The following is a 27,347-nucleotide window of genomic DNA, read 5'->3' on the forward strand; positions in this document are numbered from 1 at the left end:
GATAAAAAGATTTTTAAAAAGTTACTTCATACCAGGCTATAAATGTGTTTTGTGATCATCTATGGTATAAAATGTGGATGTAGCATCTGAAGGCCACCAGGTGGCGATAGCTGTGTTTGCAAAAAGACTTCCAGTCCTGTGGACGTCAGTGAGAAAACCGCTTCCTGTCTCGACCTAATGAGTTTATGGGCTCAGTCACTCATGTCGGGTCATACTGAGTAACGTCCATGCTGTGTTTCAAATTGGAAGATGATCATAAAACGTGCTCGGCGGCGAACAACTTGTCAACCACAAGTCTTTTAATAGTGAGCTCGCTGTTTCACGCCCGCCCCCTTCTGGCCACACCCACTGCTCATCAAAATAGCACCTTAGAAACCTGTTAGTGACATCACAGTAGCTATGTCCATGTTTTTAATGTTATGAAGTCAGGAGTGTGTGGGGACTGACTCACTTTTAGAGCCAGTCTCTAGTGACCACTGTCAAAGCTGCAGTTTTTTAAGAGATCTGATTTTTTTTTTAATTTTTGAGCTAAATTGGTTCCCTGGTTCATTTTTAAGCCCTTGAGTCTGCCACTTGATTAAACCTGAAAGTCCATGCGGTTTGACTCAGAAGCAGTCTCAAAGAGCTGAAGAGGAGGAACTCTGCAGTCTCTGAGGTTTCTGAGACTGCCTCTTGTTGTCATTTAAAAGAAGTTGTTTTTGCCATAGAAATAATAGAAAGCAGTGTTAGCTTGATGCAGAGAATGGCTGTCTAAATGACGCAGGCAGCAAAACACAGGGAAATGGCCGACGTGTGCCGCATTCCAATCAGCTATACATCTGTATATCCAAACAAACTAATTATGTATTATGGGCCTTAATGAGCCGTGGCAATGATTGTCAAACACGCTCTCGCTCTCTCTTTCTGTGCCAATCAGGTTTTTATTCTCCCCTTTATATCTGGATTAGATTTTATGCACCAGCTGCATCCGTCAACTGGATGTACTCCGAAACAAACATATACCCACATCCACGTGTGTGTGTGTGTGTGTAGACACAAATAACAATAATAAATCTCACGCCCAACAGCACAGTCACAAAACACAAGAAGCAAACTGAGATCAATTAGTCTAAGTAACACGTGTACTCCACCCCCCATCTCTCACATACACCTACACCCGATATAAACCAGAGTGCATCGTGTTCACTCTCTCTGTGGTGCCGTTTGATGGCTTTTTCTTCTACATTGTTCCACTTTAACAGTAAATGTTTGATGGGAAAAACAGTTGAACTGGAAGAGCTTTTTGGTTTTTCTTGCAGAAAAAACAAACACGATTTTTTTGGGGGACGTACTGAAAGCTTCTTGCTTTCATTAAAATTTCATCAAGCGTGGCCTCCGACAGAGGCAGTGGCAAAAAAGCAAACAAAATGACCGATTGATGTGAAAAAAAGACATTTGTGGATGAGACTAACAGAACTTTATAGTATTTTATTGCATGTTTTAGCAGAGCTAGTTAGTTTTTTTGTTTGGGCCAAAAGATAATTGGAGCTTTAAGTTTCTCCACTGCTGCAGCGACTCACACACAGAGCATCCTTCACTTTAACACCCTCAAACTCATCCTCTTAGACACAGTCTTTGTGCAGAGAGCAAACCGAAGCTGTTCCAAACACAGGCGGCTTCAAGACAGCGAGTGTCGCAATCGTTGAAATAACTGCTACAGCAGCGAGAGAAGAATGCAGCCAACACGCTGCAAGATGCTTTCACACCTGTTTGTTTGGTGTGGTTTAAACCCCTCAAGTGTTACACCTCTGGTTTGTTTTACACAAGCGCGGCCAGAAAAATCTTAAATGTGGAGTTTGTCAGACAGCTGATCGTGTAGATGGAAGTCTATATGCAAAGCATGTAATATGATGAGCTTCATGTGTTCCACAGTGATGCCTATTTTTAGCTGGCAATCGGTGATTTAGAAATAAAGAAAAGGAGAAACAGAAAAGAGGAGTAAAAGCAGAGAGCAGGAAACTGGGACAGCGTGCTGGGCTGTGTGTGAAACCAATAAAGCCGTTTACATGTTATACGTTCACAATGCATCAACCATTTTCTTGATCTGCTCTCCGCCACGAGAGGAAGGGAAGGATGAGCGAGGATAAACAAAGAAGAGGCCGTCGATGGAGATCAGAAATAGGCTCCGATTGATCTCCAGGACAGATATATGGGTTACTATTGATCTTCCTCTAAATAGAGCAAACATGGCACTCATGTCATTACAATCCAACCAGTGGCGTCGCTGATAGTGATCCAATTTTAAGATTAAATATTAATGCACAAGTCATATATATATATATATGTGTATGTATATATATATATATATATGTATGTATGTGTGATTTCTGTGTCAGCCCACCCACGCAGGCTCTGTGTGCTTGTCTTCCATTCTTGTGGGCAGACACATCCTTCATCCTGCTTTAATTGGCCTGGTGTGAATCACTTGATCCAGGGGTGCAGCCACAGTCAGACAGGGCAGGCTTATTAGCCTCCATCAAAGGACCTGTGAGCCTTCATCATCTGCTGCTGCAGTACAGTACGTGTCTGCTGCCGAGCCCGTGACCTCTGGACACCAAATCTAACGCTTGATCTTTTGTGTGTGTGTGTGTTTTTTTTTACTTTGAGTTCTTACAGTAGATGCTGCTTTCACGTAGGATTTCGATGTATGTTACAGTCTTACATAACATCTTTACTTTGCTGACCGATTAAGTTTTGCACCAAAATCATGCCGTCTTGTAAAAAGTCCCATATCCTTTATGGACATTTTCCTGACATTTCTATTATTAGCGGCGCGACTGCAGATGGATGTAATGCTGGCGAGCCTTCCAAAAGTCTTGTGCAGATGGTCAGTTTAGTTGCGTGTGACTCATGTAGTCAGCGGAGCCAAAAAAGCACAGCGCTTCGCAGAACTCGTCCCCTAAAATCGCCTGCCAGCTACAGCTGGAGGGCCTCCAGAAGCTCTGTTCAACACGCTGCAGAGTCGCAGCATTTGAACATGTTGTACCTGCCAACACGCTCTCCGGATGTCAAGCCCTTCATTCATTATTAGAGAGAAAGAGAGCGCTACATCAGCTTTGTCTAATAACTGTACGCATGTCTCCAGCTCTTTATTATCTCATTCACGGCTCTGTTTAGATCGCAATACCAACATGCATGCCCATTTCTGTATTCATAACAAAAGCAAGAGCACTGCCTAGACTGCATTAAAGCATTAGTGCTGTCTAAAGTCTGAATCCTTATTATCATCCTTCTTTGCTTGATAAAGGGCTAATTATTGTCTAACCTTCACATACCTGCTTCAGGACTTGCATCTTCTGTGTGACAACTCTACATCCAGTGTACCAGTGTGTGTGTGTGTGTGTGTGTGTGTGTGTGTGGTGTGTTTGGATTTTGTCACTAAATTAGTTTTATTAGTATTCTACCTGTACAAACCAAATAAAAGAGCGTCTGACAAAAACATGTGTCAGTGCCCTCAGAGCAGTGATCTTAAATACCTGTGCAGTGCTTGACATACTCTTTTTTTTCTTGTTGTTTTTTGCCTGGATTTTATCTGTCAAGCTGTCATAGCTTATTTGTGAAGGTTGAGGTGGCTTGCAGGTGTACTTGTAAACAACAACAATAGCACATTCTACACACATGTTTAGGGTGTGAGGGATTTAGAAGCACCAAGTAGCCCAACAAGCCATTCAATCTCCCCTGACACACACACATAAAGACCCCAGTCAGACATGAGGTTCAAGCCCAGGTCCTTCACTGGGCAGCTACTTCAGTACTGCTGGTTTGATTTGAAATGCCTCCTCTGCATCCTCCCACTCTTTATTTTGCGCATTCTCAATGTGTTGCTGCTCGTGACGCATCAGGATTTCACAAGATTTCCATCATCACGTGAAAATGATAAGCAGCAGACGACTCATCTATCAGACATCCTTTCCAGCTGATACTGGTATTAAAAACAACCCACAGTTCTGCACATATGTCACACTCTCTGTCTGTCCTCTCTGTGTGCCTCTTAGAGGTGGGCGGATCGATCCAGATATCGACAGTATCGATACTGACGCTGGTATTGGTGTCGGATCGATACTAGCGTGATGAGATGGATTCTTTGTTTCTGTCCTCCAAGTTCACTCTGTAGCCCGCTGATTTATGTTAAACAAACTTTTTGGGAAATCAAAAAATATACCTCAAACATGCACTATGAAAAATGTGTTGACTGTCAGATTTATTTTATTTATAGCCTATAGCACATTTAAACAACAGAAGTTGAGCCAAAGTGCCGTAGAGACGCCCACATTTATATTCCAGGTCTCCAAAACCCCAGACAGGAAAAGCTGATGTAGCTGAAAGATCTGTTTTTTGTGTTAAGTAATTGTGGAATGTAAAAATCACAGTGATTCAGCGTCCATTAAAATGAGATCAAATTTTGAAAATCAGTGATGATTCATCACATAAGTCATACCACACTGCTCTACCCTACATTAACTGCCTTGATAGAGTAAAAGTACCGGTATTGGTATCGGCAGTACTGGCCCTATGTTTACTTGGTATCGGACTGATACCGAAATCTGCAGTATCGCGCAGCACTAGTGCCTCTGTTTTTTCAGGAGGGGGAGGAAGGGAGCCGTGCGATCAGTATTGATCTCAGAAAGCTCTGGGGCAAATTTATCTGTATTACATCTGTGATGTGTTAGCGTGAGTGCAGGCTTGGCCTCAAAAAGGAGGTTTGTGGGCCGTTTGGCAGGTTTCAAAAACGGAGAATAAACAGAGTTCCCCTGTTGAGTTTTGACTCACATAACATATCTGCATTCAACCAGCTGAGTTCAGTGGTAATTAGTCAATCCGGTCACACACACACACACACACACACACACACACACACACACACACACACACACACACACACACACACACAGGTAGAGGTGTTTAAACACACTGGAAGCAGCTTTAAATGACATATCACACTAACGGCAAAAGCTGACACACAGTTAACATCACACCCACTGACAGTAGGTCATGTGACACTGCTTTGTTGTTCGTGTAGTGCTGCAGCTGTTGACTGGGAGCCAAAGCAATATTTTTTTGTGTGTATTACACTTCTCTTCTCTCTTTCTGTTCCTTGTTCCTTTTCTATTTGATTTAAATATAAAGTGGGTATTTTAGGAGGCAACGCAGTACGAAAATAATTCCACATGAAGATGTAAAAACAACACAGCATATGAACGTGTTCCTGTAAAATATGCCCCAGTTTGTTTGTTGAGCACGGGCAACACAGAAGTGTTTGAAAATGCTGCCCTCGTGTGTCTGTTATCAGAAATGCACCTTTGTGATATGTTGAAACGTGTTTTATGTTTCAGGTTATGGACACACTTTCTAAACTCTCCCACACTGTGATTGTACAACAGACTGGAATCAGGTATGTGGAAGTGAAATGTTTTAATACAACACAATGCATTTCTTTCATAGCATCTTGTGATCTTAGTAGTGAACAATAAAATCTAATGTAATGGATGCATTATACCGCCATTGGAAGCTTGTGAGGTATTTTAATCCTAAAACATGGACTGCTTTCTCCTCTCAGGCCCTTTCCAACAGAGGAGAGTGTTGAAGATGAGGACATCTACAACCACCTGGAGGACCTCATAGAGTATGCTCTCCACCCTTTTGTTTCCAGCCATATCCTTAAGAACATTTTTGATGGATTTCTAATACACATGTTACATTTTAAAAAGTCAGCAACCTTGTGAGTCTTTATGTGCACGTGTGTGTGTCATTATGGCACGATGAGTAAATGTAAAATGAGCATACTCCAACAAAAAGGGGTTTCTGAGCTCTTTTGCAGATGTTTACACGTCTTTCAGGATGTGTGCAGACAGCTTTTGTCAGCATAGCTGCACAAGATGCAGTCATTAAACCTTTCACATGTGTGGGCAGGGTCAAGATGCAGTCTGGGGTCTGACAGCTCACCGCTGTGATCCCATTGCACCATGGTCTCTCTACTTTAGTGTTCGGCTTCCTCGACTCTTAAAACTCTCTACTCCTGTGAGGATAAAGCTGCCATTTGTTCCCTGGGTGTTGTCTGGAAGGCAGCCACTTTCAGCATCAACTCGCCCCGCTTTTTTCCTTAGTTAGCCACAAGTGGAGTGTGTGGGACTGTGAATTAATCATTTGTTGTTCAAGCCCTGCTCTGCAGACACCTGTTAGCTTAGCAGATTTAAATGACAGATTTTTCTGTCTAAAAATACCCTTTAAAGTTCATAGAGAGGGTGTTAGCTATACTGCGTGCAACCAATGTAGGTCGGTCGGTGTTCGATACCAACTTAAACCAACCTTTTTTTCACCTTTAGAAATAAAGCAGGGACAAAATAATAACATGACATAATCCTCCTCCGTTGCAGACAGAATGTCTGGCACAGTCCCATTCATAGGCCTTCATCTAAATGCAGCTGTAGGACTATTGACTCTGGTCTATCTGATATGGATTTTAGAATGCATTTTTGTTTAGACTGAATGCGTCAGATGCCAATTCATGGACAGATTTTTTGTCCCTTCTCTGTTTTTCCAGTTCATAGCTCATAACACTGTAGTTTCCTGTCTGTTTCTGATCAGAAATACTGGCACTTGCATGGTAATTGAAGTCAGCGGAGAGACATAATCCTACAGCAGAAATGCTGTTGGAAACCTTTACAGTGACACAGTGGTTTGGCCCCTGTTTAACGCTGACAGCTCCTACAGAAGGAAGCGGCACACTAAGAGTAGTGACAGCAAAACAGTGGCTTGATAGCAGCCAGCAGAGGACGGGAGGTTTGAAATGTCAGCCTGGATCTCACTGAACTGAGCCACATTCTCCCATCTGCTCAGTGTTTAGCAGCCATATAACGGACACAACAGAAACACGCGCACGCCGTTCCACACAACAAGAGGTTTCATTTCATTTGGGTATTTTAACCAAGCATACAATCTTCTTGCCCATCTAGAACCAAAATAAATCTTTATATGTGCAAAGCATTTAGGATTAAGAGCAAATTCTACACACGACACACTGAAACATCTTTTTCTTGGCATCCGAATACATTATTTAAATGAAATATTTGAATAGCTTTATTCTTAGGTCAAGTTCAACTGTTAAACTCATATACTCATATAATAGCATCCCTTGTTTATTTCTGAACAAATACCCCACCATTAAAAAACATCATCAAATAGTAAGGCAGGCACATTGGAACTTTATGTGTTGGGACTTAAAAGCCCTTGGAAAGAAATGTAAATCTGAAGTATAAGATTTATAATCTATAATTTGGGATATTAATGTTATTCACTCAGGGAGGAGTTTCTAATGACTTTGTGGGCTCACAAACACCTACACCCACACCTACTTCCAAACAGTGGGTAGAGCATCCATAAACACAAAAATATGAAAGCAGGAAGCTATTTTAGAGTTTCTTCTCTCTCATCACTGGAGATTTCATCTGTTCTAATGTGTTTTAATGTGCAAGGCTAACAAAGTGTTTGAATTCACTGCACTAATTTTTGAAGAGATAGTATTAGTTAAAACTAATAGTTAAGGGCATTATTTCTCTGTATTCTAGATATCTAGTAATGCCCACTAAAACAAGTGTAGGCAATATTATTGAAATAGACTAGTTTGGCTATTAGCTATGAAGCTTTATGCTAGGCTGTTAGCTATGAGGCCTTATGCTAGGCTGTTAGCTATCAGTCTTTGTACTAGACTATTAACCAAACCTAGCATAAAAAATTCGATTTTTTTTACTACTACTTACTACTGTTTCTTAACAAAAGTAAAAAAATCCCTCAAACAAAAGCTGCTTATAAAACAGGAAGTGCAACTTAGCATTTAAACATTTTCTTTATGGTAAAGATGAATTAAAGTAGATAGAATTTAATTAAGTGACATATTTAAGACAGGGCCACATTAGATTATTTCTACCTATGTCTTCTTTTTACGATAATGTCAAGCTAAGCTGTCGTTCTCTATCATATTGAGAGATAGTCTCTCACTCAGAGAACCAAGGTTACAACGTAACCTTACGTTCTGTAGCTCCTTTGTTAGCTTACAGAGGCCCACTTTACCCTCAAGTCTTAAAAGAATTTCGACACATTGTCGTCTCATCTTGAGTTATTGCCCTTTACTATAAGACATGACTATAACACATTAGGTGAACTCGGGAACATTTGGTTCTAAAATAAATGTATGAAAAGTAAAAGAAGGCGCACACAAACACTGAGTCACATCATGTTAGCCCACCTGCTAAGGCTGCAGTAATTGGCTCCGATGTGAGCAGTCAGAACAGGCTGGTGGCGTCACACATAAAAGTCTTTTCTTGTCTGCGTGTTCCTCAGCCACTTTCACAGCAAGGGATTAAGTTTTGTCCCCTTCTAACAAGATTTGTAGTGTGGTATTAAAATCCACATCTGTAAAACCAGAACCGTGTGTGCTTGTCAAGAGAAGTGAAAACCATTTCATCCCACTCACTCAGGATCAAACAGCAGCGTGATGTAATGCAGTGTCACTGCCATATTCTTTCATTTGTCCTGCAGTGAGAATGGAGTGGAGGATGAGGAGGACCTTTATGACTGTGTGTACGATGACGAAGAAGGCGGCGAGATCTACGAGGACCTGATGAAGACAGAAGCCGTCCCTCCTCCGGTTTGTCCACCTCTGTAACTTCACTTGAAAATGTGTTTTTTTGTTCTTGTTGTCAAAGACTGGATGAAAGAAGTGATGCTACCATCAAATCTGACGTCTGACGTCTTAGGGCCAGGGGTGGGGAACTCCAGGCCTCAAGGGCCGGTGTCCTGCAGGTTTTAGATGTCACCCTGGGTCAACACACCCTAATCAAATGACTAGTTCATTACCAGGCCTCTGGAGAACTTCAAGACATGTTGAGGACGTAATGTAGCCATTTAAATCAGCTGTGTTGGATCAAGGACACATCTAAAACCTGCAGGAGACCGGCCCTTGAGGCCTGGAGTTCCCCACCCCTGTCTTAGGTGATGGGATCAGACATGGATAGCACATCCCTACTTGTGTCTCCAAGTCTTCAGCTGACCACTTGTGATCTTATTTTAAGCTCAAGGAATTTTTTATGGGCAGTTTCAGGCAAAATGTAATGCAATGTGTGGTTTGTAAAAGCATTAGGGACAGTATGGAAAAATAACACCACATCCTGCACCGATGGCATATTTTTTTGTAGGTTCTTGTTTGGAAACCATTTAAAACATTAGTCATTGCACTAAAAATGAAATTCTCAGAATGTGATATCTGTTTGAGAAAATATAGTTTGAGAAATTGAACTTTTTTGAATTCTGAATGGACGTTTGATTATGTGGAGCTGGTCTTCATTGCTTTGTGGTTTCCATGAAACTTGGAATTGAAAATTAAAAAAAATTAAAATTGGCCTTCTTTTATCTTTCCGTCTGAAATATCCTTCAAAAGAGTTCTTCTGAAACTTGGCAAACTTGAACAAAAGCACTGAAAGAAAGTCAGATGAACCTTGGTGCCAAAGCAGATTCTGAATGCCTTTAAAATGCTGTTTAAATTTCAAATATACATTTTTTAAATTTAAGTGATTATTTATCAATGTATCTATTCAAGTGTATAATTTACCCCCCCCTCCCCCCCGCCCCCCATATTTAGTGTATTGATTTCAAGATTAATTTAATGGATACTGACAAGCAGTAACAGGTCATGTGTGTGTGTGTGTGTGTGTGTGTGTGTGTGTGTGTGTGTGTGTGTGTGTAGGCGTTCCAGAAGCAAGCAGAGACTGACATCAGGAGTTGCTGCTTGACAGAGATCAAGCAGACAGAGGAGAAATACACTGAGACCCTGGAGTCTATAGAGAAGGTACACACTGGCTGACTGGTGGTTGTCATTGTGCAGCCGAGGCTTCCTCACATTACTACGTGCTGACTGAAATTTTAAGCAGGTAATCTCATCTGCATCCCATGCTGAGTTTGTACGCTGGCGATACTTGGAAACATCGTGTCGTTGAAGTAATCAGAATTATAACTGCCAGTTGTTGCGATTTGGTTACATCTCAGAAGTAAAAAAGCGGCCCCTGATCACAGGTTTAATGTGACATGACTGAATTAGTTTGAAGATGCGGGCCCTCCAGAGGTCTCTATAAAATCTGCTGAGCGAGTGTCTCAGTTAGCTTGACTGACGAATACTTACCCACAAAGCTGTTGTGAAAGAAAATAGGATGAAGCGCTTTTGGACGTCTTTCACTAATATCCAGGTTGCCAGCACTGTTTCATAAATTGGTGTCAGTCTAACTAACTTTATTTCATTAGGTGGAAGTATTATCGCTCTGTTTCACTTTACGAAGGATGACTGGAAATCGATTTGGCCTCTTTATCACCTTCAATATGAGAAATTGTGAAACTGTAATGACCTCTTTTCGGGTGTAATGGAAACAAAAAAAAGCGGTGTAACACTCCACACACCCAGAGAAAGAAGCGAGGTAAAGGATATATTTATATTTTTGAAATTAGCAGTGAGTAAAAAGTAATCCCAGCACTCCTTCCAACAGAGAGCTCTGAGAACAGCCTCTCGCCTGTGGATGTGTACCACCTTACCCGGCACTTTTTACAGGACTGTCTTGGACTACTTGTCTTCTACCTCTTGTGTACGTTCACGTCTGCTAAAAGACCTCGCCTGATTTCCCAGAGGAGCGCCTCAGTAGATGACTTTCGATGTGAAGTGGATGGTGGAATTTAGTTTGTGCTCGCCCGCTCCTTTGAAATGTAGAGGTGACTACACTGTGGGAGTTTTCTGAGAGGAAATCATTAAATTGCAAACTCTGAAAATGAGATTATTGTCGTGACCCAGACGCTCCTGCTTGTTTTCGCTGACTGCAGCTCTTTGCAACTTAGCCCTATAATATAATAGTGTCTCACGCAAAATGACTTTCCCACTCTTACTCTAGAGGAACGAGGCTGTTTCTCTTCATTCATTCCCTCTCTCTCTGTGTTTCTCTCCTGCAGCACTTTATGATTCCCCTCAACACGTTCTTATCCCCAGCTGAGATGGAGAAGGTGTTTGTGAATATTCCGGTAAGTCAACGCCTTTAGAAGCGGGGGTTGCAAAATTCTCCTTTAAATGGTCTTTTTCCCCACCGACTGTCACAATAGGAGGAACGTAGAAGTGTAAATAATGAAAGGAATGATGGCTTAGCTTCACACCTACATGGCAAAATTCAATAAAAAAAAGATTTTAAGCCTTTTTTAAATGTGCATTAAATTAACATGACAAAGAGACTACTACTACTATTTAAGAGCCTTAACTGTCCAAAAACAGGTCACTGCTTTGTGTTGCATGCTAACATGCTAACACGCTGACATCAAATATGCTGACTGATTGATTTACGTTCACTGTTTGACTGTGAAATGCTAACAGTAACCAGAAAGTAGCAAGAACACCTCAAGATAATAGCAGTGTCTTTAGTTTTTAGGTAGGTTTGCAAAGGGAACATGATATCAGTTTTGCTGCAGGCCTATACAATCAAAAAAAAAAAGGGTTTTTTGAACCTCAATAAACATGAAGCATGAAAATTAAATGAAATTAGTTAAAGTCAGAATTTTGGTCAAAGATTCTTATTGAGTGTGTTCACATATTCGAGGGCGGTACCTCAAGATTTAGTGAGCTGTGATGAGCATTTCGAATGATTTTCTTAGTCTTAGATCATTAATGGAGTTATTGGGATCATCTGTAGATTAGGGGAAAAAAATTGTTAGATGCAGGAATTTAATGATCAGCACTGAAGATTTGCTCTTGTTGTTGTTCAGGACCTGGTTAAAGTCCACAAGTGTTTACTGCTGGAAATCCAAGATTCAGTCCACCACAGAAGTGCCCAGAACCTTTACCAGATCTTCATCACTTTCAAAGAGAGGTGCACACGGGGAACTTTATCTAAAAACATTGTAGCTTTTTGTATTTAGTGTTTTATGTAACCCTTTAACAGTTCTGTAAAGCTCTTATAATTCTTTCTGTACATCCAAGAAGCTGCAAACTTTTATGTATATGCTGTGTTATGACAGGTTTCTGTGTGTTGTGTGTAAACAGTGTGTAGGTGTGAACCTACGTATCGCACCTAAGATCATCACTGTGAAGACTGAGAAAACATTTAAAGTCCTACATGTTGTGTTTAGACTTCTTTCCAGTCCTGCTGTGGTTTCTTCACTTGTCTAATCTACCCCAGGTTGTTGATCTATGGGAAATACTGCAGCCATGTGGAGACAGCCATCGCCACCCTTGATGACATCAGCAAAAACAGGGAAGATGTACGCATGAAGCTAGAGGTAAATAGTTTTGTGCTCTTCTTAAAGAAGGATGAGTGAGTGGTTATTGTGCACTGCAGTGGAAGCTGTTTGCTTCCACAGCTTCTCAGGATGGTCAGACGACGCCCTCAAGTGTCTACCTGAGACATTGCCGGGGATGACACTGCAGCTGGAAGCAGAAATTACTCTAAAAAGCTGTGATGCTCGAGTTTGCTTGCATTTGCTTCTAGAAAGTAAAATAAAACCATTTTTTCCAAGTGAATTTAGTATTTTATTGATCCTTGTCTTTGTGCAGGAATGCTCAAAAAGAGCCAACTATGGCAAGTTCACACTGAGAGATCTGCTAGTGGTTCCTATGCAGCGAGTCTTGAAGTACCACCTCCTCCTGCAGGTACTGTACTCCGTCCTAGTGCATCCTCGCTTGTAAATCTCAGCCCAAGTTTTCTTGAACAAACCTTTGAACCCTTTGGAGTAAACATTTATAGTGTTTAAAATATGTTTTATTTTTGTATCACGTAGATGACATCAGGCCATCACATAGCATCTTGTTGTCTGTAGACCATCAGAGTTCATGTTTTTTTTAAACCTGGACTGGCCTATAAATACATTTTAAATGTGTATCACTGAAGATTAAGATACTTTTCTATGTCTGTGTCATCCCTGCTTTGTGTCACTCACTTTGTTAAATAGGCAGAATGATAAGGCGAGGATGCAGGTTGTGGTATAATGGATGGGATAAAAGAGACATGAAAAGATGCTATAACACACAAATGATTGCTGATTGTCTAATCGAGCGTCCTCTTATTTCTACCTAAGCTCCTGCTGCACAGCTGCACAGTTACTGTTCTCGTGGATGACTTTGTAAGTGACAGGGAGCTCACAGAGTTTACAGATGCATCCCTGTGACTGAGAGAGAGAGAAGTTTGTTTCCTTCTCGATTATAAAATCAGTTTATAAGCAAGTGGACTCCCTGACACTACTCCTTGCGACCACCAGAGGCAGCGTTGACCACATTTTCTCTTTTGCTTCCCTCCTCTTTGCCTTCACCGCTCAGGCTCCGGGGCTCTTCTCTGTTCCTGTAGCTCCTTGATGACTGCGAGTCTCAAACGACCCGCACGTAATTGTCATCTGATGGAGACAATCAAGGAGGCGGTGAGAGAAAATAGATAAAGTGAAGTGGGGACTGAAAGGGAGAGCGGCAGACAGAACAAGATAAATAAGCAGCGAGACGAACAAACAGAAAGGGGAAGTATTATTTTGAACCGCTGGAAGCTCGGCCAGAGTCAGCGACAAGTTACTAATGTGTCACCGAAAATGAAAACATTCCCCATTTGGGCCTTTTTAATCATCCAAAACCTTGCCATCTTTGTCTTTTATAATAAATTTTGAATGGACCACATATAATGGCCTGTTGAGTTTTTCCATTATTTTCATTTGGACATATTTGACACATTTTACACAATGCCAGAGACAAACCACTTGTGTTGCAGGGAAGAGTATGCACAAATGTGTGACAGTTAACGGTGTCTCCATCATGCTTTCTCCTCTCTTCATGATAACTGTGTGTGTGCACGTGTTGAATCTATGAGGAGGGTTTATATAGAAAAGCAATTAATAATATAGTCATCTGTGCGTCTGCAGCTGGATGACAGCAAAGTCGACGCGTGCGCTGCTTCTTTCACTTCGTAGCGCTCATTTACTCCTTTTCTTCAGGCAGAAATGTGCTTATTCCAACAGGGTTCCATAAAAAGCAACAAGAAAGTAGCGCTAAAAATAAAAAAATGTATCTGTAGCAACAAAGTGATTCTGTTTGTGTCAACATGGGCTGAGATCCCCTCGGAACAGCCGGGTAATAGCTAGCTGCAGCGAATAAAGCATCCGCTGAGTTACTTTCCCACACGGTGACAGCCAGAATCTGTACAACTAATGTCTTGTCACTTCCTCTCGCTCCCCGAGTACCTCTCTTAGCCGGTTTCTTTCTCTCTTTTTTTCTCATCAATCTCTTGCTCTTTCTTCTTCGCTGCCTCCGCTCATCACGGCCCCCCTCCCGCTGTACCTGCAGCGACACGATTCCCTGAATGAGTCCATCGTGCACGGGCCCCCGATATCAGTGTGACCACACCCTTACTGTGTATCTCGGGGGCTGCATGGAGGTGGGAGCAAGCCTTGATAAATAGGCCTCTGTCGTCTTGCTAGTGATAATAATGCCCAGGTCGAGCTTGACTGACACCGGGGATTTGAGCAGCGCCGAGCGGACACATATATCTCCCTTAGCGGCTCAGTGTGTGTGGACACAGTGGGTGTGCGCCCATGTGAAGGACATGCATGGCATCCTTCCTTATCCTCTGCCGCCGAGGTCTAGATGTCTTGTTTACGCTGCGGCGAGGCACCGCCAAGCAATTTCAGATACTTACTTGCGCACACTCTCCTGCAATAGATGAGTGCACACATACGCAGTATCTGATTCACTTCCACAGCGGCTGTTTTCCTGTCGTATCTGGAAAGCTAAAGCCTCCAGTCCACGCGTGGCGTGTGGCGTGTGGCGTGTGTATATCTCATGTAACCCTTGTTTTATGATTCACAGCCTTTCCCTCCTTTTCACATTTTATTTACTTTGTGTTTGTGGTTTGTTTTTTTTGTCCAACAGGAGCTTGTGAAACACACCCATGATGGCACTGAGAAGACGAATTTACGGACCGCCTTAGATGCAATGAAGGTACGTTTTCTTTTCATATGCTCTTGTCCTTGGGTGCACTGAAGGTCCAGAACAGGGCCATTCACCCAAAAAGTACAAAAACTAATCCTAAAAATGAAAGAGAAATAAGAGTTTTAAAAAGGTAAGTGCAGACAAAGCTACATGGGCTGTTTTGATGAGAAATGATGAGGCTTCAGTATAAGCCTGAACAATAGGAGGATGAACTGAAGGACCAGGTATCTGGTCCTTCAGTTCATCTGCTGTTTCCACTTTCAAAGTAAATGACAATCGGAAGCAGATTGGCTCAAGACTTTTGCCCAGTACTGAATGCAGATGAAGAAATACATACCTCCAACGCTAGTTTCACAGAACAACCCATCAAGAGCTAATAAAATGTACAAAAAAACAGCTCATGTCAGAAAATGTTATTTTGATTTTACTTCACATTGTACTCAAAATTCCTTCTGGTAAGAAACACAGTGCGTTCATGTTTGTTTAGGGTACCTGACATGATAATTGTGTTTTGAGAGCTGAAGGTGGTCGTTAGAAACACAAAGAAAAACACAAGATTTCAGAATATAATTGCCTAGTTTGTTCATGTGTTTTGGGGACTCTGGTTCCATTGTAAACAATAAACGCAGCTTTGTTTTGTGTGTTTTGTACCTCAGGGGTCACCATATAATATCTAAAAAAGTTACCATAAAAAGTTCCACTTCATTTCACTTGCTCAACTTTTTGTAACTGCAGATAAATAAAGAAGCCTTCAGTGAATGCAGTGTTTAGTCCTAATTTTGTAACCCTGAAAATCTGTTCAGTAAAGCTGAACGCTCAGCTTAATTAAAGTCAAGTTTATTTTATTGCACAAGATCTTTTTGGAACAGAGAGACAAAAAACTGCACATAAAAGAAACAAACTCCTCGGCACAGCTGGATACTCTGTACCGTATGTAAGTAAGTTAAAAGATGCTTCTTTGTTTTCCTTTGTGTGTGTGTGTGTGTGTGTGTGTGTGTAGGATTTGGCGCAGTATGTTAACGAAGTCAAGAGGGACAACGAGACATTGCGAGAAATAGATCAGTACCAGAAATCCATTGAAAATCTGGTATGGTACAGCTTTCTTTGAAATAATGACTGACAGCTTCTCAGAATGTCTTTCCTCCAGATAACCTTCATTTTTCTCTCCTGCAGAATCAGCGTCTGAGTAACTACGGGAGACCCAAAGTTGACGGGGAAGTACGGGTGGCCTCGGTGGACAAACGAGCCAAGCAGGACAGGTGAGATGCCACGAATGGCTGCATGACTGTGGTCGAAATGGAATCAGGTGTTGCGGGTGGAAACCAGCCAAAACCAAAGTGTTGTTTCAGACTAAACCGGTGAGATTTGTGCAAACTGAAGCCAGTGAAGTATTATTACTCAGTTAATACAAAGCACATGCCATGAGCATTTAGCTTATGCTGTTGTTCTTTAGGAGCTTAAAAATAACATTGAACCAGTCATATAGATGAAACTGGGCTGGGCATCTTTTTCCATTAAGAGAGATTTTGTATTGTTAGCTACGCCTTGAAACTTAAATTTGCCTGTTAAAATAACAGCCAGCCTGAGAGTCTCTGCAAAGCCATTACAGGAACTGCAGAAGCCGACTGCTTCCAAATGCACTACTTTACAAAAGTCTCGTGTCACCCCTCATTTCTTTAAATTTTGCTTCCAAGGAGCCAGACTTTCTTTTGTCTTGAGTAATAGTTCTCCAGGCCTTGTCACTCAGTCCAGTCCTTGTACCTGAACATTTTCACAGGAATGTTTTTATTTCTTAAGCCACTTAACACTGACTGCGAACAATTCAAGCATAAAAAGGGCACTTCACCCAAGAGATGAACCAGCGTTGTGTCGACACATAGCAGACACCCTAGCAAAGAACCAGTTTTAAAAACATGGAATTTTTTCCTATTTCTTTAGTTGATACTATGAATCAGTTGAGTCGGTCTGACAGACATGAAATAGTATTTCAGTGGCAACAAACTGACTCCCAAAGAGTTGTTAGCTAAAAAGGTGGCATACCTCAGCATGATGTGCAGCATGTCTTTAAAAATAGAGTGGTACCTGCACAAACTACTACCTACAGCACATGAACGGTATCTGAAAATCCTGCAAAAATCTAGAAAGTAAAGGCCTGACACCAGACCTGAAGGATATATCCGGTCCTTTGTCTCATCAGAAATGGTCTCAGTGAAAGGGTGGCTGTCAAGAAGCCATTCTTAAGGAGGAGAAACAGGGAGAAGAGGCTGAGATATCCCAGAATACACAAGAACTATACTAAAAATCACTAGCAGAAGGTCGTATAGAGTGATTAATCCAAATGTAACATTTCTGAATCGTACCATTGTCAATATGTGTGAAGAAGAATAAAACATGGTGCAATCTCTGTCATGGTTTGGGACTGAATTTTAGTCAGTTGTGTTGGGCATCCTGTCAAACAATCAATCATAGATTGGACTCCCACAAGCACAGACCTCGACATTATTGAAACAGAGTATGATCATGTTGAGAGAGAATAAAACAAAAGGCAGCCCGTGTCTAACGAAGAGCTGAGGATGTCCTCCAAGAAGCCTGGAGAACGATTCCTGAAAAAAGAGAGTTCAGTCTGTGTTGAAGAATAAAGGTGGTCATACCAAATAATGACCTTCAAGCTTGTTAGAATCATAAAAATCACTTTTTGCCTTAAATACTGAATTTGACATAACTCAGTGTGAATAACATGAACTATTAAGTGAGATGTGCTTGAATTTACTGGAACATTTTTGGATTGCAGGCACATCTTCCTGTTTGACGCTGCGGTCATTGTTTGTAAGCGGCGAGGAGACAACTACGAGATGAAAGAAGTGATCGACTTGCACCTCTTCAAAGTCACCAACAATCCCACGTCGGACAAAGAGAACCGAAAGGTCTGTGCACACACATATGTCTAAGATGCATTTACTGAATTTGTATCATTATTAAATAGTAAACAATCGTGCTTTAGCTTTAGCTTCTTACTTTAGCTTTGCTGTTGGTGTGAGTGAACCTGTTCACACACACACTGGCATGTCACGTGTGGAGTGTAGCTGACAGCAGACAGGTGTAGTGAATCGATATTAATCGAGTTGATGACAAATGTTATGTTACTGCAGGTGTAATAAAAGCTTCCCATGTGTTACACCAAACAAAACAAGAGAGAGAGGCCAATAGGGAAATCATTATAGCTTTCAAGTCTTGTCGACTTGCTTGACCACAGCGTGCGCTTAAATGAAAAACTACTGCAAACATATGAAGGAGAACCATTGGTATCGTAGGTGTGAAAATGCCTCCAAACCACAAACCCTTTAATGTTACCTTGCTATGTGAGCTCTCCCACTAACAAATGGTGCATTCCTGCTTAGCAAACACAGAATACAGAACTGAAGAATAGATCGGCCCCCTTGTGTCAGAGACTGTATCAAGCTTTGTGAGTCTGAACCAGTATCTGATCCAAATATTGAATTGGTAAATCACTAGCAATGAGCTGAACCTGGATCTATATGGGCATCTGCTGCAGGCGCAACACAGTCACAAAGTGCAGAAATTACAGCTTGTAAAGCAGTGTGGCTCTAATGATTTCAAGAAATCTGAATAAGAAAAGCTTTCACAGAGTGGAAAACTGAAGGGCCCATGAAGAGCTGATGTGGGATCCTAGTCTAGCTGTCACAGGGCAAGAGGCAGGGTGCACACTGGACAGGTCACCACTCTGTCACAGGGCTAACGCAGAGAGCGAGGCAGCCGCATGCTCACATGCACAACTTTGCACTGTTTCCTGTTAAAAGGGTGTTTTTCCTTCCCACTGTCACCAAGTACCTGCTCACAGGGGGTCATCTGGTTATTGTAGGTTCTTTACCTTACAAAATAAAGTGTCTTGAGGCAACTGTTGAACTAAATTGAATGAATAGTGTTGGATGAAGGCACAGAGCGAACGTGCAAACTTCACACAGAAAGGCTCCAGCCAGTGGATTCAAACCCAGGCCCTTCTTTGGCATCAGCCATACTTTTCTAAAATCTTTGAACAATAATAATAAAAGTATGTGGTTATAAAAAGGGACAAGAGGTAAACGTGATTTTAAATGAGGTTTTTGCAGAGCCAAAATAACACTGGGCTGTTTTGTTGCAGACATTCGGATTTGTCATGTCTCAATAAAACACTGAGTAACTGAGAATCTTTGTACGCATGACTCTATATTACATAATGTTAATTAATACTATTAGATGTTAGGTGTACTTATGTTTGACAGGCGTTCAGTGTAAGAAAGAGCTGGCTGTTGAATGACCACCAGCAGTGTTTAATGGTATTTGAGAAGCAGTTTAATATCAGGTCAGGGAACTGGGAAAGTGCACAAATACATAGAAGAACTGTGCATGTGCATCACATCACATATACCAATCACTCAGGAGTAATACAGTAAATACAGCAACACAGTAAACACAATGGTGCATCAATATTGAGAAGATGTGTTCAGATTTCATTATGTAAAGACATGCGGAAATTTATAATGTTGTAGAACATGGCCAGGCGCGGACCCCCCCCCACACTGCTCATGAATAAGTCTCTCAGGTGAATTCAGCTAGCATGTACCTGCCAAGGAACATGCTTTTCTACTTTCAGGAAAGTTATTGGCATTTCTCAGTCCTTTCAGACTTTTTTTTCTTTTTGTTTTATCTTTCTTTGGTTCCAAAAGAAGTAACTCTATTCCACTTTTGGCAAGGCCACAGTGGTGATGTTGCACCACAGACACGCGGAAACATTAGCCACAATTCAATCGAGCTGTCAAAACTGAACCAACGCTAGCATTTTATGTCTCTACCAGCCGCATACGGTTTATTCCTCACAGCTGCACAAAAACAAGCGTGTTAAGCGCTTTAAAAACTGGTTGATTAGGCTGAAGACTGACTTGTGGAAGAAAATGTCAGTCAACTTCTTTGACCTGACACATCACAGCTGACAGAGAAGTATGATTGTGACTAAGTCCCGTTGAAGCCGCACTGATCCGCTTCATTAACTGAATAAGAAAATATGCCCTGAACATTTAGCTTTTAATTTTATGGCGTGTTATCATCTTTCAGAAAGCAATAACCCACTTTAAGCTGTGAGTTACAGTGATTTTATAACAGCTAAAAAGAGCTTTAGATGACATTTAATTTCACCCAGGGCTCCGTGCCATCGAGTCTGTCCTAGCACGACTTCATTCTACATTGTGGCTTTTCTGCTGCTGTAATAGACGACGTGAAAAAGTAATAAAATAATAACAAAACTTGCTTATTATTGTGCTGTAAAACAAAACAGAACAAAACAACAATCTGATATAACAACCAGTCAGCTATAATGGAGGCAAGTCTTGCACTGTTGAGCCCATTATCGCCTCTTTACGACTGAGTCAGCAAAGCTCCGAAACCGCGTTGGACTCCTGACAAACCAATTAACAGCGCTAGTTCTGCATAATGAGGCGCCATAACAATTTATCAGTTAAATGCGGGTTCACAAAATTGACTCAACTTGCTTCTTCACAGCTATTTTCTAACCACCTGTAACAGCAACCTCTCCGCCCCGGTGCTGCCGTCTGTGCCGCGAGTCCCTGAATGTGCTGCTTAAATAGGTTCTGTGCAAAAAATCTTTCCAGCTCGCGACATAAACAACGAAATAATCAGCTGCAAAGAATCTTTCTTAAATAATTTGGTGCACGCTTATTCCAGCACATGTTTTACATTGTCTTGTTCATTTGCAAGGATCACACTGACACAGTGTCGGACTACAACAGTCTGCCTCCTCCCAGATGGTGTTATCATTAAACCTCGCTTTGGGCCTGACTACACACATACACACGGTGAATACTAAATGCCAAGTGGGGGAAATATTGCCAATCATAATGAGGAATGATATCTAAGGCGTTCCAAGAAACAGTGATTTGGGTAATAATGATGCTGTAAATAGCAGACATTAGGAAGCTTAGACCCATATGGGTTTATATGGTTATATTTTATGAAACTTACAGCCAACTCTGCGTCATTCACCTCTGACTTGATGGATATAAAGCAGTTTGTTTGATTACATATTTATGTTCGAGATGATGGAGATGACAGTGGTGTCTGAGGGAAGCGGCAATAAGAACCTCCATCAAATCAGCGGCATTTATGTGCAAGTCATCTGGAGGTAAAAGAGTCTTAAACTCCTTTAACTCATAAGCCAAATGCAAACAACAATAAGAAAACTTTTGCCAAATTACCGTCATTGTGTGGAAGCCAACTTCTCAATGCTATAGCCTACAGTTTTGTAGCAAATAACCAAAGCTCAAATAATTACATGCAGGGCGTCACAAACATTCACAACAACTGTCGCCCCAAGGTGCTTTATATTGTAAGGTAAAGACCATCGATAATACAGAGAAAACCCCAACAATTTGACCACCCCCTGTGAGCAAGTGCTGGGCGACAGTGGGAAGGAAAAACTCCCTTTTCACAGGAAGAAACCTAAAGCAAAACCAGGATCAGGGAGTGACCTGTTGGGGGTGGGAAGGACAAAAGATGATCAGGAGGGGGAGCTGGGGTTCAGGAGGCAGGACGGGTTGCCTTTTAACTAAAGGGTCGGTTATTTGATCCCTGGCTACGGCTAACTGCATCGCTTCCAGTAGATTCAACACGTGTGAATCTTAGACAGAGCACATAAAAAGGCTCTGTGATTGGATTTGTAGCCACAATTTCTTGAGTGCTCAGCTAAAATCAAAAAGTGCTACATTAATACCAGACTAGTCTTTTAGGTCATTGTTTGAGGGCAAATTTGGCCCCAAATGCCATGTGTTTCAAATGAAAAATGTTAAAAAAAACATCCATATGATTACTGTCCCAAATGTTGACTTTATAAAGGTAGCAGCTAAAAACTTCCTTTAGTTGTTATTGACAACTAGTACAGAGTTCAAATTAGGCTGGATTATGTCTCAAAAAGGTAAATCCAAATTAATGCTAATGACGCTAATGACGCTTAGCATCTTCTGAGTGTGTAAACAACTAGTTGTAAGGAAAGACTGCTTTACTGTCAACATTACTGTTGGACAATATTCCCTCAAAATTGTATCATGATGTTTTTTAATGAAATTTGCAATAATGCAATTTTTAATAATACAGAAGGTTTTTGTAGTTGCTCCCTTTCTAGATGCTAAATTGTTGGGAGGCTGGGATGCAGCTCTCACTCTCAGACATGTTTGGGCTTGTCTCGTTGTGCGAATTAGGCAATATAAACATGTGAGTGGCTATATCATTAATATCACAGTGTTACATCTTTTTGTCACATAAAAATGCCCAAAACACTGTCAAATACTACAGTATATTGCTGTTGCAAAAACATCGCCTATTACATGTTTAATTATAAGTCAGTGTGTTGTAGCTGATACTTTGCTAACTATCATAGGTGTTTCTGTCTTTAATGGAGTGTTTCCGGGAGTACGGAGGAAAAAATAAAGAGTGAATTTTGAATATGTTTCATGAGTATCGAGTAGATCTACTCATGTATTGATGTAGCAATGACTTTTGGGTACTCATGGGTCTGAACTCCACCACCAGTTAGTCTCTAGCATTTTATAATCTTTCTGAAATACCACAGTTCACTCTCGACATTGATTCACATGACAAAGATATAAGCATGGGTCAAAATAATTGATATTTTGGCAAGATCCACAAAGAAATATTTGACATTATCAGCCTTGGTGTGTAATCCTTTTGAATGCCAAGCAAAAGCATAGGAACTGACAGAAAGACAGACAAGCACCTCCTGCTTCTCTTTACAAATTGGTAGCTAGATGATATCTTTGCTGAGTGCAAGTTTTGGTGTCCACTGGGAATGCTTCTGTAGAGCGCTGCTTTCCTTTTCTCTTTTCATTCAATAGAGAAGATGAGCCGCTGTGCTTCGCTGACAGCGCTGTGAGCTTGGCTTGTTTTTAGCCTTCAGAGCTGAGTGCTACAAGTTCAAAACCACAACTGCGAGTCATAAAAAGTGCATCTCTCGAGCATCTGTCTTGTAATGTTCTCTAAAAAAACCCCAGATGCCTGTGTTGACACAGAGGCTAATGGACTAATATTTAGCCTTTGAAGTGGATAATGGTAACAGATTACAGGCCCGTTCACTACTTGGGTCTGTGCATGCAGTCTGATGCCTAGCAGTTATATGGCACAGCCACCTCACACTCATTTTCTCCTTCACGCTCTGCCTCGATGTTTTGTCTCTTTCTGTCATTTCTTCTGCCCTCCAACCCTTCAGCCTTTGTGTTTGCTCTCCCTGAGGCATCCCTCTTTCATTTTGCATCTCTTTGTCTCCATCTGTCTCCCTGCATCCTGTCTCGTTCGGCTCCCTCCCGCTCTGTTTGTCTTTCTCCGAAACCCTCCGTTTTTTTATTTGGCATTGTTGCACCTTGTGAGTCAAGTGTTTTTCTTTTTCTCTGTTGCAGTGGTCCTACGGATTCTACCTCACTCATAACCAGGGCCAGAGCGGCTTTGAATTCTTTTTCAAGACCAAAGACCTGAAAAAGAAGTGGTTGGAACAGTTCGGCATGGCCATGTAAGTGAGCAGCTGCGTCACAAGAATGTCACGACATCAAAATGCCGAGCGCTTTTAGTCCTGTTATTCAAGTTAGGCCACTTGATTTATGAGGAACTTTGTCTCCATTTCCATTTATGAGGAACTTGACACCGTGACACAAAGATGAACAGACGATAGTGTGCGCTAACACGAAACTTTATACTCAGAAAGCTTAACTTGGATACGTTTCATTAAAACATCAGGTGTCAACCGCATCAACCACCCTTCACCCTGAAATGCATTCATATTTACCCAAAGTGACAAACTGGTTCCAAGAAAGTCAAACTAGTGCTTCACTTGTAGAGCCAAGAAAGAAGACGCAACCAGCTGTATTCTCTGACTCACAATTAGATAATATACTAGGAAGGGCAGTATTTTATTACATGAAGAAGCAGACTTTATTTTTATATGGAGTCTTATCCCATCACACAGTACACACAGTTACTTTCATATTTCATTATAATCATTAAAATACAGCCACACCAGCACACTAGCTGCTGCATACTTCAGTCTAAGTGAAGATGGTTAGGGAGGACTGTGAAGCTCATGTGAAACACGAGTTACAGTAATCTGTATGTAGACCTCTGCATCATTAGTGTAAAAATTGAACAATACATTTAAAATAATAAATTGCACAAAGTGTCAGATGTAGCAAAAATTATTTTAACTTACAATTAAAACCCACATGTGCAAATTAATATTAAATTTTTCTTTCTTTTACGTTTGTCAGAAGGTTAAATAAACAGTTGAGATTTAAAAAACAAAGAATTTTATGACATTTACAGTATTTCATGATTCAGACTTTAAAGTGGGTGTAATAAAATCTCCAATTGGCTGATTCAGATTTTTTGCAGCTTCTCAGATGTAAGATACAGGACAGGAATTCAGAGATGTTATGTTTAAAATTCAAATGCTGTTAAACAATAATACCAAGATTGTTAGTAGAAGATGTGATTCGGGCCCGACACAAGAATATCAGATGCAGAGGTGCCGAAAATACAGATATTCTGTACTTAAGTAGAAGTACAGATGCTACTACTGGAAAATACTCCACTAAAATTTGAAGTACTGATTCAACTTCTTTACTCTAGTAAAAGTGAAAACTTTGAGTATTTTCTCTGTACTCAAAGTAAGAAAGTAAAAAGTAGCTCTTTGGAGGACATTTATACCTGATGTTTTTGTGTAAAGCTAACTGAACCTTGTGGTATATTGATGTAATAATAAATAATATTAGTAGATACATTTCAATTCTAATAAATGTACTCGGCTTGAATCAGTTAAGTAGAAAATGAGCAGAGAAAAGGAAAGAAAGTCAAAAATAGCTCTGTTTTCTGTTGTGTACTTTGTAGAGCATGTCTTTATCTGAAAACAGGAAAATGAGTAAATCTGGTGATTCATACACAAACAGGATTACCTTTCATGTGTTACTGTTTAGGCTGAAATCCGTTTAATAATAACTCCCCTCAATGTCAAAGCAAAAGTAACGAGCCCGTTTTGAAAATGTAAGGAGTAGAAGTACAGCTATTTGCTTCAAAATGTAGGGAGTGAAAGTAAAAGTACAGATACCTGATAATTCTCCTGAAGTACAGTAATGAAGTATTTGTACTTTGTTACTTCCCACCTCTGCTGAGATGGAGTAAAAGTTAAAATCTGTAATTATTCCAATTATTATTCCAATCTGTTATAATTTTTTTTTTTCAATCACTGAGGTTGTTGTGATTGTTTTGATCATCAGAACAGCAAAATTAGGCGGTGCCACTGCTGTTAGGTAGATGGGCGAGGAGCTGGTGAAGACAGGTAGTTATTGTTATATATTATGACGTGTCTGTCACATAAGTATGATGACAATCTACAGTGACAACTTCACACACTGACTCTTGGCCAAGAACCCCGTCTCAGCATACTTAAACACAAGCAGAACCCCTGCACAGTGATGTGCCTTTTTAGGGCCGATTTTCATTGTGTGAAAGAATAAAATAGAAAAATCCTGCAGAAACCTTCTTGGTCTCACTTGACCTTTGCTGTTGTATCTGACTTTTCCTTTTTTGTTGCCTTTGGGACTCCAGTTGAACTCTGTTGGAGTCCCTGCACGCTGAAAAATGATGCTAAAAGGGCCTACCCAGTGCCTTACAATGTGAAGCCTGCAGCGTAAGTGATAATCCTGCACAATGATGCGATAATGCACAGTGTAACAGCACGGGGCTCAAACATGAAATAAAGCTGTGATTCTGTTAATCAGGATTATAGTAATTTTATTTGTCGAGACCAAGAGGTGCACCGGAATCCCTCTTTCAAAACGGAGAAAGAAAAACACTGAGGGCAGAGGCTTAGACAGGGAAGTATATTACAGTGCAGTACAGTGTTATGTTTAGTGAAGTTTTGGGCACCAACACTGATGAAATGAATATGACATCTACAGAGCCACAGAGGAGATTATGCAGCTGTTTTCACACACTAACTGGTTTTCCTCCAGCTGAGTAAACTGACAGATGTGTAAATATATTACATAAATATACGAAGTATTTGATCAGTGTTGGTGGTGCTGACTTTATGTGAGTATTTATCTGCCAAATCAGACATGCGGCGCTACCTGCTGTGGTGACCCCTTGTGAATAAGTGAGCAGCTGAAAGTGGCTTTAAAGTGTAAAAGACCAACACCCCCTCAGAAGTATGGAGGGCCACAAGTGCCAAAATTAATTAACTAAATACATAATTAAATTATTAATTAAATATGTCATTAATTAATTAATATAGTAATTAATAGTAGCAGAGATGACAAAAGTACAGACATTTTCCTCTGTAGGGCAGATGCCAACAACTTATGGACACCTCAGTCCTGTTGTTGTGCCAATAAAACAAACAAAGAAAAAATCCTGCCCATGTTAACTCCTGACTATGGCACATGGTTTTGCCTCTTTTATCTCTTTTTATGCGACATGCTCTGGTGATTAATACACGAACAGGATTTCCTTTCATGTGTTACTAAATGCTCATAGTGACGTGAAATAATAACTCCCCTCAAACACGTCATGACCATTGATCAAAGCCCACTGATCAATGGCCATAAGTACCATTCACAGAGAGTTGGGGAATGGCTGCAATCACAGCATTGTAAGATGGTGAAAGACGTATCCTTAGGCCCCCTCCTCGATTCAGAGATGGTCTTTCCCTTTTCACATAAATAGCCTCGTTGACTCCGCGCTCAAACCAGTGTTCCTCCCTGTCCAGGATGTGTACATCCTTATCACTGAAAGAGTGTGCACTGGTCTGTAGGTGTAAATCACCTTTTGGGAATTACTTACCTGGATGACTGAGCATGCATCAAGACATTTAAATAATTATATATTTATTTATCTCTAATTAATTATTGACAGATTTAAATATTTTTTTGATTTTTATTTTTAAATTTACTTCATTTTGGCACTCTTGGCCCTTCATACAGAAGCAGTATCAGTTTTATTATCATTAAATAAACATTAGTGTCATTAAATCTGTGGATTACTACATTTTCCTATAGATCGATGGCATAGGGCAGCTGTTATTGTATTAGTTTGTTGTTACACTTCTCACTGTAGCAGCAGTGAGTTGACAACAGTCTGCTTCTCCTGCAGGCTCTGCCTCAATTAAAACATAAAAATGAAAAAAAAATGACAACAATAGGACAAAATCTGTGAAATAACATCTTCAAGAAGGCATCAGGAAGTGAGGATCAAAAAC

The 27,347-nt window shown here is 40.8% G+C and overlaps 1 protein-coding gene across 2 annotated transcripts in view; it reads left to right on the forward strand.

Moving 5' to 3' along the window:
* Positions 1–27,347, forward strand: part of LOC134634706 (guanine nucleotide exchange factor VAV3) — a 93,997-nt gene that overhangs the window by 36,784 nt on the left and 29,866 nt on the right. For both annotated transcript variants that reach the window (XM_063484036.1, XM_063484038.1), the window contains exons 3-15: positions 5,373–5,431; positions 5,597–5,662; positions 8,575–8,683; positions 9,779–9,880; positions 11,023–11,091; positions 11,824–11,927; positions 12,237–12,336; positions 12,611–12,706; positions 14,963–15,031; positions 16,023–16,109; positions 16,196–16,281; positions 17,814–17,946; positions 23,500–23,609. In XM_063484036.1, the coding sequence (XP_063340106.1) occupies positions 5,373–5,431; positions 5,597–5,662; positions 8,575–8,683; positions 9,779–9,880; positions 11,023–11,091; positions 11,824–11,927; positions 12,237–12,336; positions 12,611–12,706; positions 14,963–15,031; positions 16,023–16,109; positions 16,196–16,281; positions 17,814–17,946; positions 23,500–23,609 (1,190 nt within the window). The remainder of the gene's footprint in view (positions 1–5,372; positions 5,432–5,596; positions 5,663–8,574; positions 8,684–9,778; positions 9,881–11,022; positions 11,092–11,823; positions 11,928–12,236; positions 12,337–12,610; positions 12,707–14,962; positions 15,032–16,022; positions 16,110–16,195; positions 16,282–17,813; positions 17,947–23,499; positions 23,610–27,347) is intronic.

This window comes from Pelmatolapia mariae, linkage group LG9, assembly GCF_036321145.2.
Source record: "Pelmatolapia mariae isolate MD_Pm_ZW linkage group LG9, Pm_UMD_F_2, whole genome shotgun sequence".
In the NCBI taxonomy this organism is placed as follows: domain Eukaryota; kingdom Metazoa; phylum Chordata; class Actinopteri; order Cichliformes; family Cichlidae; genus Pelmatolapia; species Pelmatolapia mariae.